This window comes from Balaenoptera physalus (genome assembly GCF_965194825.1).
Source record: "Balaenoptera physalus genome assembly, chromosome: 15".
Taxonomy (NCBI): domain Eukaryota; kingdom Metazoa; phylum Chordata; class Mammalia; order Artiodactyla; family Balaenopteridae; genus Balaenoptera; species Balaenoptera physalus.
The window spans coordinates 76,607,796-76,621,515 of NC_138894.1; the positions used below are offsets into that span (position 1 = coordinate 76,607,796).

At 43.1% G+C, this 13,720-nt stretch overlaps 1 protein-coding gene across 1 annotated transcript in view; it reads left to right on the plus strand.

Moving 5' to 3' along the window:
- Window positions 1-1,341: 1,341 nt before the first annotated feature.
- IFT172 (intraflagellar transport 172) overlaps window positions 1,342-13,720 on the plus strand; it is a 41,674-nt gene continuing 29,295 nt past the window's right edge. The window contains exons 1-14 of the mRNA XM_082427929.1: window positions 1,342-1,542; window positions 4,135-4,278; window positions 4,853-4,965; window positions 5,395-5,434; window positions 5,739-5,804; window positions 6,016-6,095; window positions 6,314-6,401; window positions 7,229-7,443; window positions 8,346-8,469; window positions 8,881-8,976; window positions 9,887-10,048; window positions 10,408-10,461; window positions 10,699-10,802; window positions 10,977-11,062. Of these exons, the coding sequence (XP_082284055.1) occupies window positions 1,504-1,542; window positions 4,135-4,278; window positions 4,853-4,965; window positions 5,395-5,434; window positions 5,739-5,804; window positions 6,016-6,095; window positions 6,314-6,401; window positions 7,229-7,443; window positions 8,346-8,469; window positions 8,881-8,976; window positions 9,887-10,048; window positions 10,408-10,461; window positions 10,699-10,802; window positions 10,977-11,062 (1,411 nt within the window). The 5' untranslated portion in view covers window positions 1,342-1,503. The remainder of the gene's footprint in view (window positions 1,543-4,134; window positions 4,279-4,852; window positions 4,966-5,394; window positions 5,435-5,738; window positions 5,805-6,015; window positions 6,096-6,313; window positions 6,402-7,228; window positions 7,444-8,345; window positions 8,470-8,880; window positions 8,977-9,886; window positions 10,049-10,407; window positions 10,462-10,698; window positions 10,803-10,976; window positions 11,063-13,720) is intronic.

Genomic DNA, 13,720 nt, shown 5'->3' on the forward strand with positions numbered 1-13,720 from the left:
CAAAAGTAGGGTGTTTACCTCTCTCTGACCACTGCTTCCAAAGCACATATCTCTCAGACTCTGGATACATCATCATTTCTGGGGATAGGAGTGTCACAGGGTATATAGTAGCATGGGATGGAGATAGGGAGCTAGAAGTTAAGAAGGAATACAGGGCTTCCCTGGTGGCGCAGTGGTTAAGAATCCACCTGCCAATGCAGGGGACACGGGTTCGAGCCCTGGTCTGGGAAGATCCCACATGCTGCGGAGCAACTAAGCCTGTGTGCCACAACTACTGAGCCTGTGCTCTAGAGCCCGCGAGCCGCAGCTACTGAGCCCACGTGCCACAACTACTGAAGCCCATGCGCCTAGAGCCTGTGCTCCGCAACAGAAGCCACCTGCTCGCCGCAAATGGAGGAAGCCCGCGCACAGTAACGAAGACCCCAATGCAGCCAAAGATAAATAAATACATTTTTTAAAAAAAGGGGCTTCCCTGGTGGCGCAGTGGTTGAGAATCTGCCTGCCAATGCAGGGGACACAGGTTCGAGTCCTGGTCTGGGAAGATCCCACATGCCGCGGAGCAACTAGGTCCGTGCGCCACAACTACTGAGCCTGCGCGTCTGGAGCCTGTGCTCCGCAACAAGAGAGGCCACGATAGTGAGAGGCCCGTGCACCGCGATGAAGAGTGGCCCCCGCTTGCCACAACTAGAGAAAGCCCTCGCACAGAAACGAAGACCCAACACAGCCAAAAATATAAATAAATAAATGAATGAATGAATAAATTTAAAAAAAAAATAAAAAAAAAGAAGGAATACAAAGGGTGTTTAAATGCACCAGCTCTGGGTTGAATCCCAGTTCCGTTCTTAACGCACTGTGTTAGCTTAGGCAAGTGACCCCTCTAATCCTGAGTTTCATGTTATATAAAATGGGACTAATAATGCTATCCCCTTCAAAAGGTGGCTTTGAGATTAAAGGAGACAATGCATGTACAACACTTTGCACGGTACCTGGCAGACACATACTGAGTATTCCCCGTTACCCATCGTTATCAGCCTTGTGATCCCGTGCAAGTTACATAACCTATTTAGGATCAATTCCGTAAAAGGCCTATAATAGCAACTGCCCCGCTTTCCTCCAGGGTTGTGCGGATTAAAAGAAGGCACTCAGCCACGCTTACGTACATCGAACAGCTAGAGAGACTACGATTACGTAGGACCCCGGAGATTGCGGAAGGCTTGTGGGCGTGGCTGGAGTTTGGGTTTGCATGCCACGATGGGATTGGTCGAGGAGAGGATTCATCAAGCCCTCTGGTGGGAGGTGGGTCCCGGATCCCTCCCTAGACCTCACTGCGGCTGCGCGGGTTCTGTTTTGCTTCGCTGCGAACCTACGCGGTGACCTTGCGACGCGTGTCGCGCTCAGGTCGCTTCTGCGTCAGCAGTTGCCGCTGCGGCTGCGTGGCGGGTTGTCCAGGTAACCACGGGAGTTGTCCGCTATCTGTTGGCATCTGAGAGACAGGTGTTCGTTATGCAGTTGAAGCACCTGAGGACCCTGCTGAGCCCCCAGGTGAGGAGTCGCGTGCCTCTTCCCTCCCTCGCCCGCCTTAATGTTCCAAGAAAAGTGGGGGACTGAAGTTTAAAAACGTTGAGCGCCTACTGTGTGCAGAAGATCGAAGGCTATAGTTGTGATTCGGACTCTGCTACGTCCATAGAGTGTTGAGTAGGTGAGATGGAGTGCTGAGCACCGTAGCTTTCATTTCGTTCCATTTAACGAATCGGTTGTGTACCAGGTCCCATGGTGGGGCTCCAGGGGATCCAGAACTTGCTCAGTTGTTGCCCTTGCCTTCAAGAGGCTCGTACTAGAGGCAGAGGCACACGTGTAAACAACGAACATTAATCTACACCTCTCAAAAAAGCACTTTAGGTGTAAGCCCACCTAAAGGAGTGCAGACGACCACACCGTTCGTTCTAATGGTGAAGATCCCAGATTCAGAAGAGGCTGGACACTGGGGGAGGAACCCTAGAACATGGTGAAGAAAGGCTGGGTTTCGGAGTCAGGAGGCCAGAATTCAAGTCCTAGCACCCCACTACTTTAAATAAATGACCTGATACCCCTGACTTTAGCCTTTATTACACAGGCTCTCTGAGCACTCACCCAAACTTCTACATTTGGAAAACGGGAGTAATAATAATCGCAGCCTTAGGGGGTTAGGGGGAAGAATTAAAGGAAGTAGTATACACAAGAGAACGTTGTAAACTGAAAAGTAGCGTGAAAACTGATAGACAAGAGAGAAGGACATTCAAAATGCAAAGGACAAAATAATAGAAAGCTAACAAGAATATCTGTCATAACTGAATGTTTAAGGTGTACCAGGGCAGTGTAAGTAAAGAAGCTAGTGTTGCGGATTATGGAGTCAGACACACATGGATTTAAATCTTGGTTCTGCCACTTAAACTGTGTTTGTAAACTTGAGCAAATTACTTAACCTTTCTGTGCCTCAGTTTCCACATCTGTAAAAGATGCATAATAATAGCTTCTACCTTAGTTATGAGATAAAATGAGATAATGCATATCAAGCACTTAGCAAAGTGCCTAGTCCACGCTTGTTAAAGGTTAGCTATTATTCTGTTCTCTACCTCATGTAATCCTCGCTACAGTCCTGTGAGGTACATATTGTAGAGAAAGGAGAATTGATTGATTATGAGAATCAGGAAGGCTTCACAGAGAGTGTGGCTTTAAGAGAATAGAAGGAAATTAGAACAAAAGAGAGGTGTGCTCATTGCTCAGTAAACTGTTCTCTGAATCTGTATTTCTAAAATTCCTTTACCCTAATGGAATAATTGGAAATGAAATCTTCCTTCAATCTTTCAAAATAAGATGATGTCACGATGCAGGTAAGGGCTGAATGCCCAGGATTGGGCAAAATGATTAAGGAAGATGATTGGCAACAATTGATAAGCCCTCTACCCTCCTAACCTAATTTAGTCAAGAGTTGGAGGGGGCTAAAGGTGGTGGTGTGGCTATTTTCTGACTCCAGTTTGAGGATTTTGATGAAAAATGCCTTTTTTACCTCTGACTTTGGAAGTGGGTAGGTTAGGAGTAAAAAGTAACAATGTTTTAAGCCAGGGCTCTAGAGCCCAAGCAGTTAAACAATTGGAGCAGAAATTAAATTTTTTATTTCAAGGAGGGAAATCCTTAGTGCAGAACCACAGACCACCAGGGCTGGTGGTGGAAGGGACAGACATGACAAGAATAATTCACTGGGAGTTGATCGCTTCTAACTTGGGCTTCTGTGAAGTGGATTGTTAAGGGTAAAAAAAGACAAAAACCAAAGTGGCATTGTTTATCCTGTCTTAACTCTGATTATTTTACTTCCCATTCCAGAACTTTCACTGTCTCTCCCTTTCCTACCAAATAAGCCCAAACTCAGCCTGGCTTCAAAGACCCTTGTTGAACTGGCCTCTGTCTGTTTTTCCTGCCTCACCTCCTCTATTCTGCTATTTACAATATAGTTTCAGCTAAATTACATTACTATTTATTGACCAGAACTTGCCATTGCTCATGCCATTCCTTCTACCTCAGGTAATTTCCCTACCTAACTGTATCCATTCTTCAAAGCTTAATGTTGATCATTTAAGTGGAAAATTATCTCAGGCTTTTCCAAACTATTACAGTGCTTTATATGTGCCTCTCTTATGGGACTTTTCCCGTTTTTTGTACCATCTTATTAGATCCTTGGGCAGGGACCATGTCTTGCTCCTTGTCTCTCTCTTAGCACTTGGCCAAGTGCCTTTTTTATTAAGGTACTCAAAAAACATTAATTGAATGAATGGCTAAAGACCAAAACTTTGCAGTTATTTCAGTAGCAGACCTGGGGAATGAGGGAATAAGGAGGCCACTGCAGGGACACATTGGTACAGTTGATTTACCATGTCACCTCTTAGTGCATTTGCATTATGGGTTTCTAGAAGCACTTTGTTCTCACCATCCAGGACTCTATAGCCTTGGAGACCTGGATGGATTATGGGCATCTCTTTGTTTTAAGGACTGTGCTAGAAGGAAAATTGACCAGAGTCACACTAGAAGTAATGGAACTAGAAATGCTTCTGGCATTCTAGACCAGCACCTGGGTTTATTTTTGCCCCTTTGCTTCTGCAGGATGGAGCTGCAAAGGTCACCTGCATGGCATGGTCCCAGAACAATGCCAAATTTGCTGTCTGCGCAGTGGACCGAGTGGTGTTGCTGTATGATGAACATGGGGAGCGAAGAGATAAATTCTCCACCAAACCAGCCGACATGAAGGTGAAGGGAATATTCATGTGTACCTTAATCTGTTGATGGGACCCTATAAATCTAGAAAACTTCCTATCCTGCTTCCTAGACACAGGCATAGGAAATGGCCCGCCCTTCCTTTTCTCAGTATAAAGCCCTCAAGCCCACTACAGTCACACATGCACCTTTTCTTCTTTTTTTTCTTTTTTTAGATTAGAGCATAGTATTCTTTTTTTATATATAAATTTATTTTTTTTAAATTTATTTATTTGTGGCTGCCTTGGGTCTTCGTTGCTCCGTGAGGGCTTTCTCTAGTTGTGGCGAGTGAGGGATACTCTTTGTTGCAGTGTATGGGCTTCTCACTGTGGTGGCTTCTCTTGTTGTGGAGCACGGGCTCTAGGTGCACAGGCTTCAGTAGTTGTAGCTCGCGGGCTTAGTTGCTCTGCGGCATGTGGGATCATCCCGGACCAGGGCTCGAACCCATGTCCCCTGCATTGGCAGGCGGATTCTTAACCACTGTGCCACCAGGGAAGTCCACCTTTTCTTCCCTTTTAAGGATACTCATTACTTCTTTTTCTTTCCTTTTTTTCTTTTTGACTCTTAGTATGGCAGGAAGAGCTATATGGTGAAGGGCATGGCTTTTTCTCCTGATTCCACCAAGATTGCCATAGGACAGACTGACAACATCATCTATGTCTACAAGATTGGAGAAGATTGGTGAGGATAGAGATTGGGAGATGGGGTGTCCCAGAGAAGAAGAGAAAGGCAGGAAGAAATGCCTCACTGGAAGGGGGAATAGAGAGGATGAGGAGCCAAGCTGGGGCTTGGAAGGTAGAGGCCTTCTGGAGTCTGTTGTTGTAGCTTCCCTACCTTTGCATGCACCACGTGTTCTATGATCCCATCCCTGGAAGAGTCAGTCTTAGATCAACAAGGAAGCCCTGTGAGATCCTGGGGAGCCCGGAGTGATGTTTTGTCTTTGTTATTCTTCCAAAGCTACTCAGTCTCCTCTGAGGGCTTCTGTGGAGAGGTAGGAAACACTAGCGGGCCAGGGAAGGTATCTACAATTCCTCCCCTCCCGCAGCATCATTTGTAGCAGTTTATTCATGGAAGTGGTTTGTAATATGCTTCCCTCCTTTTATTTGACAGGGGTGACAAGAAAGTCATCTGTAACAAGTTCATCCAGACGGTAAAGTTCAAACCAGTCCCTGGGAGATTAGGATGAACAAGCATGTATCAGTATATCTGCTTATAAATACAACCAGAAGTTGCATTTGTTAACATCTGGCTCTGACTTTTCCTACTGCGTGAATGTACTGCCTGCCTGCTCATCCCCCTGCGCTTTCCTCCTTAGAGCCCAGTTGTGTCCCCTCCTCTCCTTCCCTACAGGGGGTTGGAGTGGTGGCATGTGGTGGGCTGTTCAGGTTCAGGTTGTTATCAGTGTGCTAACATACATAGACAGCTTTATCCTTTTCATTCTTTCTTTCTTACAGAGTGCTGTTACTTGTCTGCAGTGGCCAGCAGAATACATCATTGTCTTTGGACTGGCTGAAGGGAAGGTAAAGGAGGGAAGAGAAACACAGGAGAGGTTGTGCATGGGGATAATGGTTCTGGAAAGAGGTATATGGTTAATCTTCTCCCTTAGGGTCAAGTTGTGTACTGGGGAGACTACCCAGGGAACAGTTTTTGGTTTTTTCTTTTTCTTTCCTTAGGACCTGGGTGAAATTGAAAGTAGCCTAACCAGACTTTTGTCCATTCTCCCATTTTCAGGTTCGTTTAGCAAACACCAAAACTAATAAATCATCTACCATCTATGGGACAGATTCTTACGTGGTGTCCCTGACAACAAAGTGAGTAAGGGAGAGCGGTATCCCAAAAGCTTGGAAATGGTAGGAAAAGCTATAGGGGACTCTGGACTGGGGGACCATAGTATGAAAGATGGAGAGGGCTGGTAGCAGGAACCGCAGGTAGGGTAGTGTTTGACAGAGAAAGGGGACTTTCTTGGTGAGACAGGATGCTCTAATGTCTTCCTGTATTTCTCTCCTTTCCTCCTTTTCCCCTTTTTTAGTTGCTCTGGGAAAGGAATTCTCTCTGGTCATGCAGATGGCACCATTGTTAGGTATTTCTTTGATGATGAAGGCTCTGGAGAGTCACAGGTATGAATAAAGGATGCTCTGGAATAGGGGAGAAGGAAATACCAAGAACTCTCCGAGAGGAGGTTGGACATCTAAGGAATTTAGATCATGGTGCTGGGAGAAGAGGCTAGAGGAATGAGACCTCAGGCAGAGAGACACTTGGATGCGGCCACAGAGAGGATTTGTTTTTCGGAGGCCAGAGCTTAATATTTATGGGAAAGGATGAATCAGGTGGAGGGGACCTTGAGGCAAAGAGAAATAAAGACTCTGAGAGTAATGAAAAGTGAAAATTATTCTCATTTATGTAAAATATATATTCATGTATATAAATTCATAGAAAGAAAGGGTTGTTTACTCTTGAGAGGGAAAATATGGGGGATTAAAGGAAGGTTCATGTTTTAATCTATGTAATTCTCTATTGTTTGAATCATTTACGTTAAGAATTACTTGTGTAATAATTAAATGTATCCCTCCTGGAATAAAGGGGTCATATGCTCCCTGTGGGCCTGTACGGTATTGGTTAATGTGTAGGACAGCTTCCTTTGGGGGGCCTTATTAGGTGAATATTAAAGATCTGCAGACACAAGTATTTTGAGGTTCCATCTTGAACACAAGATCAATACGTGTGTATTTGTATATATGTCATAAAAGATGTGTGTGTGAGTGTAAGACAGAAAGATAATTTGTGAAGTCTTCGGATTAAGATGTGTTAGGGTGGGAAAATGTTGGGAGAAAGATTTCTGCAGAGTAGGATGGTCAGAGTGAGTGTGTCAGATGCTAGGAATGAGAAATTTCTGAGGTGGAGTCCTCAGAGTCAGAGTGATTGAAACCCTCTACTTCTGTCTTAGGGGAAGTTGGTGAACCACCCATGCCCACCCTATGCCTTGGCTTGGGCAACCAACAGCATTGTGGCTGCAGGCTGTGATCGGAGGATTGTGGCCTATGGAAAGGAAGGCCATGTGCTACAAACTTTTGACTATAGCCGTGACCCTCAGGAACGGGAGTTCACCACAGCTGCAGCAAGTCCTGGGGGCCAGTCTGTTGTGCTGGGAAGTTATGACAGGTGGGTCTCCTTTCCAGTTGCAGCTTCTGCCTGCTTTCCCTGTGTACACTCTTCTTTAGTCCAGTTTTGCTTCTCGACCAGAGTGGGAGACTGGATCAGAATCAAGTGATTCTTAAGTTTCAATTCATGCACTTTCCTCTTCCTGCTCCCACCATCCGTTGGCACATCGGCAGTTCCAAAATGCACCATGCTCTTGTTGTGTCTCTGCCTCTCCGTGGGATTCCACGGCAGAATTCATCTCCACTTTCTTTGTGTTCCCTTTGCCCCTTTTCAGACCACTGGCTTAGTGTTTATCACATTATATTATACTTTGCTGTTTGTATCTAACTGGTTAAATTGAAGAGCCCTTGAGAAGAGGGCCTATTATTCATTTTTTTTTTAAGTCTCCAGGGCCTAGATTAGCATCTAGTATATAATACATGCTCAAATGTTTGGTAAATGAATGAATGAATGAATGAATGAATGATGGAACGGTGAATAAATAGCTAGAGTCTGGGTCCCATCTCTTCCTTGGAGCGCTTTTAACCCCAGCTTTGTCAGTCCTGTCTTTCTGTCCCCTTCAGTCTCATGTGTGTCTCTTCCTTTCTTTCTTCTCTGACTCCTACCATTTCTTTTCTTTTTCCATGTTTCTCTATTGCTAACAGCTCATTTTTCTCACCAGCCACAATCTCTTTTTATTTTCTCCACTCCTATCTCTCTTACTCCATTTTACTTTTGACTTGATTTTCCCAATTTACTTCCTTTGAACACTTTTGTCCTCTCCTACTAGACCTCCCAACTTGTCTGTTCTCTTTTATTTCCTCTGTTCTCTGATGTAGCAAGACTAATTTCCTTCTGTTACAGGCCCATTTTCAGTTTTTCTCAGCCTCCAACTCTTCTAAAAGCCACATACTTAATTTCAGACTTCGGGTACTCAACTGGAGCCCTCGAAGAAGCATCTGGGAAGAGGCAAAGCCCAAGGAGATTGCCAACTTATACACCATCACTGCCTTGGCCTGGAAGCGGGATGGCTCACGACTCTGTGCGGTGTGTGACTAGTAACCCCTTCCTGCTTTGGTGACTTTCTTCAAATTAAGAGAAATCCCACCTTATCCTAAAGCACTCTCTCCTGACACTAGAGAATCTCCTCTTCCCTTTTGACCACAACCTAAAACTCTGACGTTACAGGCAGGAAAGAGAAATGCATACCTTATTGGAGGCCAAATGGGACAAGAGTTTTATAGGCAGGGATGATTTCTCCCTTACATCCCATCACTATGTGATTCTCTTGAGTCCTGCAATTGCCACCTCTTTCCTGCTGGTACTTCCAAAAACTACCAGCCCTTTTACTGCCAACTCTTCTGTAGATTCTAGAACCTAGGATCTGAGAGTGTCTCTACCCTCTACATGCCTACGTACTGTGTGTGTTACCCTTTATGCTGTCACTTTCTCTTCCAGGGCACACTCTGTGGTGGAGTGGAACAGTTTGACTGCTGCCTCCGAAGGAGCATTTACAAGAATAAGTTTGAGTTGACGTATGTGGGACCTAGCCAGGTAAGCGGCTGATAGCCTGCCACACTGAGATTTTGCCATGGCTCACTCATCCTTGTATTACTTCCCTGCCGTCTGGCCACAGCACAGAGTCAAATTAACCTCTGGCCGAGCTGTTCTGAGGAATAGAATGTGTCAGGGCAACTCTCTGGCAGCTTTCTTGCTATAGTTCTTACAGCTTATTGTAAGAAAAGGATTAACCACCAGGTTTAAGGGGTACAGAGATTGCCATTTACATCTTCCTGGTTTAAAACTTCACTGCCTATAGGATGGCAACTGGGGAAGTTGATAAATAGGATTATAATTCTGAATTCTTTTGTTGTAAGGCCTCTGAACTCACTGTGTATGATGTTGCAAGCTCATTTCTTAGTTTCTGAGCCCACTATTCTCTTTTCTCTACCTCCACCCTCCTTTCCTTCATTTATTATTCATTGATTCCTTTAGTCTTCCATTTTCTCCAGAAATATTTATCCATTCTTTATGTGTCAGCACCGTTAAGCATTGAGAATTCAAAGATAGTTATCTGTAATACATTGTCCCTTATTTGAGAAGATCGTTCTAGCAAAGGAGACAGACATATCAGAAAATAATACAGCACACTGTGGTAAAGTTATCATAAAAGTTTGTACAAAGAGCTACAGGAACATAGGGAGAGTGATTGGTTTAACCCAGTGGAACTTTCAGAATCATATGTATTATAAACATCAAAAGAGATAATATATTAAAGCATTTCATAAATAGTGAAGCATTATGTAAATGTGAGGTGTCCCTTTTACCAAGAATATCCTAGGCCAGGCAAGGAAAAAAGATGTTACTTTGTTTAGCCCTGTGAAGGTGGGCGAAGGGCACAGCATGTTCACCCCTCTTTCGGATTGGGGGAAGCCTGGGGAGCTCAGACTCGTCTCCTACCAAGGTGATTGTGAAGAACCTCTCATCGGGGACCCGAGTGGTACTCAAGTCACACTATGGCTATGAGGTGGAAGAGGTGAAAATCCTGGGGAAGGAACGCTACCTGGTGGCCCACACGTCAGACACACTGTTGCTGGGGGACCTGAACACTAATCGCCTTAGTGAGGTAGGAACCAAAAATGGAGAGGTGGGGAATGGGGCGTCCTGAGGTGCTACTCAGGCAAGCCAGGGTCGCTGGGGGAAGATCTCCATGGGAAGCTCTGACATTCTGGTGTGGGGGACCTGGCTTCAGGGAATGAGACCCAGGAGGCTTAGAATCCCGGCATATGAATCACCGTTGTTGGACTGTTTTTACACCATCTCCCAGAAGCATAGGGACTAGGGCAAAATCTGACATAGCCTCTCTTTTGTGCAGTGTCAAAGCGTCCCCCAATTCGATCTCTCTGCATCCCACCCTGTTGTTGTTTCAGCATTATCTTGGATAGTTATCCACATTGTTCCCTATGTCTTTTCCCCCCTTAACAGGTAGCTTGGCAGGGATCTGGTGGCAATGAGAAGTATTTCTTTGAAAATGAAAATGTGAGTAGAGTTTGATTCACCATCACTGTCCTGATAAGCCTCCTTCTAGCTTCTGTGTAGGAGGATGGCAAGTGGCAAGGGGTTGAGAAAACAGCAGATAAAGAGGGAGGGTGAAATAGGCAGAGGAACAGAATAAACAGAAAGGTGGGTGTCACTTTGAACTCATGGTACACCTCCCTCGACTGTTTTTCTCTTCATGTAATCTTTCCACTGTATAACAATTCCATTCATCCCCAGGTATGCATGATCTTCAATGCTGGAGAGCTAACCCTGGTGGAATATGGGAGTAATGATACCCTGGGTTCTGTACGTACTGAATTCATGAACCCCCATCTCATCAGGTAACCCCACCAGGTTCTCGAAATTTTTGGAACCCAAAAGAATTCCTTTTGACTTCTAACTCCTATATCCTCAGGTTAATCTAAAATCTTCATCCCATATGGTATTTCAGAGCTCCTATTAAACATCCCAGCTACCTAAGCCCATTTTGCCTCACCTGACCCTTCATGTTTCAGTGTCCGTATTAATGAGAGGCGCCAGCGAGGAATGGAGGATAATAAGAAATTGGCTTATCTTGTTGATATTAAGACTATTGCTGTAGGTGAGTAAGACTCTCTCATAATTGTAATAACAAAATAGATGTTTGTAAAGCACTTCCATGTCACAGGATTGTGTGCAGAGGAGAATCCAGGAATCTGAGAGGCATCAGGTAAATGTGTGACCTCATTCTTACAGTGGATATGTGAAATGTTTAAATCCATATGTGTATGTCTATATCTAGAAGTCTAGATACAGATGCATTGGTAAGTATAGGCCTGCCCATATAATTATTCATGTTCTCTAGGCATATATCTCAGGGCTGGAAAATTGTGAATTGTAGAAAAGAACCATTAGCAAATTTAAGAATTTTCCTGTTTAGACTTCATAGGATCACAGATTCTTAGAACTGGAAGGGGCCTTACTTTCTGTTTAGTTTGTCATTAATAAGTAGTGATGACAAACTTTATGTGCATTTCACAAATGTTCACATTTATAAATCGTATTGTATATATTAATAGTTAATTTTTTATCATGAAATGTTTTAAGCATAGGAAAAAAGTATAAAGAATAGCATGGTATTCTCTAAAAAGTTTAGAGAATAACTTATCCAGGTAGTGTAGGTATTAAGAACAGGGCTCTGGAGTCAAACCTCCCCACTTCTCTACTTACTACATGTGTAATCATAGGTAAATTACTTCACCTTTCTGTATCTCAATTTCCTCATCTACAAAATGGGGATAAAAATAGGACCTACTTCATATGAAAAGCACTTAGACTAGTGCCTAGTATATAATAAGTGCTTAATAAATGTTAGCTATTCATAATAATAATATTATTATTACTTGTGTACCCATACCCAGTTCTGTCAAATCCTTACATTTCATTATTTTTACCTTGGATCTTTTCTCTCTTCTCTATTGATGGACATTTGTTGGTTTTTCACTGTTACAGTATTTCAGTTCGCTAAGATTTATACCCAGCATGGAATTGCTGAATCGTAAAAGAGGTACATCTTCAATTCACTGAATATTTCCAAATTGCTCTCTGAAGAGTTTGTACCAATTTACACTCCCACCCCAGTTACAGTTCCACTTCCTCTCCAATGCTTGAAGTTGCCGGACTTCATTATCTGGCTCAATCTGATGTATATGGAAATATATTTCATTGTTTTAATTTTTTTGTTCATTTGTTTATTGGCCATTTGGATTTCTTCTGTGAATTGCCAGTTCATATCCGTTGCCTATTTTTAAAATTAGGTTGTCTTTTCTTTATTTACGTGAAGGAGTTCTGTGTGTGCGTGTATAGGCTTTGATGGTTATTTGCATTGCAGCTGTTGTCTCAGCCTGTGGCTTGTCTTTTCTCTCCTTTTCAGCATTTCTTAGTATTTAGACATTTTTAAGTTTAATGTAGTCCATTTTATCACTTTTTTTTTTTTACTGAAGTATAGTTCAGTTTAGAGTGTTGTATATCACTTTTTAATAAATAGTTTGTGGGGGTTTTTTTAACATCTTTATTGGAGTATATTTGCTTTACAATGGTGTGTTAGTTTCTGCTTTATAACAAAGTGAATCAGTTATACATATACATATGTTCCCATATCTCTTCCCTCTTGCATCTCCCTCCCTCCCACCCTCCCTATCCCACCCCTCTAGGTGGTCACAAAGCACTGAGCTGATCTCCCTGGTTTGTGGTTTTTGAGGTCTTATTTAAGAAATCCCTCCCTACTCCCTCCTGTATTTTGGCATTTAAAATTTTGCTTTTTACCTGGAATTTATTTTTGTGCATAATGTGGGTAGGAATCTAATTTTATTTTTTTTCCATATGTTTAACCATTGTTCGAAAGTCCATTCTTCACTCACTAGTATGTAATGTCATCTCTCATAAATCAAGTTTCCATATACATATGGGTCTGTTCTTAAGATATTTTGACATTTCATGAATTTTCTATTTCACCTGAAGTTGCTGAGCTCAGAAATGTAAGTATCTGTAATAGAAATAATAATACAGTCCAGTGGCCTAAGTTCTAAGTTCCAGTGGCCTAAGTTCTCTCAGCAGTAATGAGCTGTGAGATTTTGGACAAGTCACCTCACTCTGTAGGTCTTATCTTCAATGTACATTGACAGAGTTCTTCTCTTAACCATTTTGGGTCATCGACCCCTTTGAGTATCTAATTAAAAGCATAGATCCTTTCCCAGAAAAATATCTACACGCATAATTTTGTATGTAATTTCAGGCTGCTCACAGAAGTAGGGTCCCCACAGCTCTAGCTTTCTATGGTTGTACTTATAATCGGGGCATTGAAACATGGATTTATCATTTTGCTTTTTAATTAAAGGAAAATTCATTTTTAAGTTGGTCTTCCCATTAGTGGACATCCGCTGGCATTTGGTCTTTAGCTTAAGCATAGGTAACAAAAGCAGGCACATTGCTTGTTGATAATGTATATCAATAAGACCTGTGAATGGGCTTTGTTCAAGAGACTCCCTGAAAGCACCCTAGCCAACCCTGAGTGGTCTGTTCTAAACATGACTGTTTCTTATATTGCCTACGAAATTCAGACCAAACTAATATTCATCCTCTGCACTGACCAGCCTAACTTTAGTTAGAGGTTCCTCCTATTTTGTCTGTGTGCCTTCACCACTCTTTGTCCCTAAGTGTTCTTATATCACTGCCACTCAGATATGCAGGTACCTCCTTGGAGCACGTATGATCACCAGGG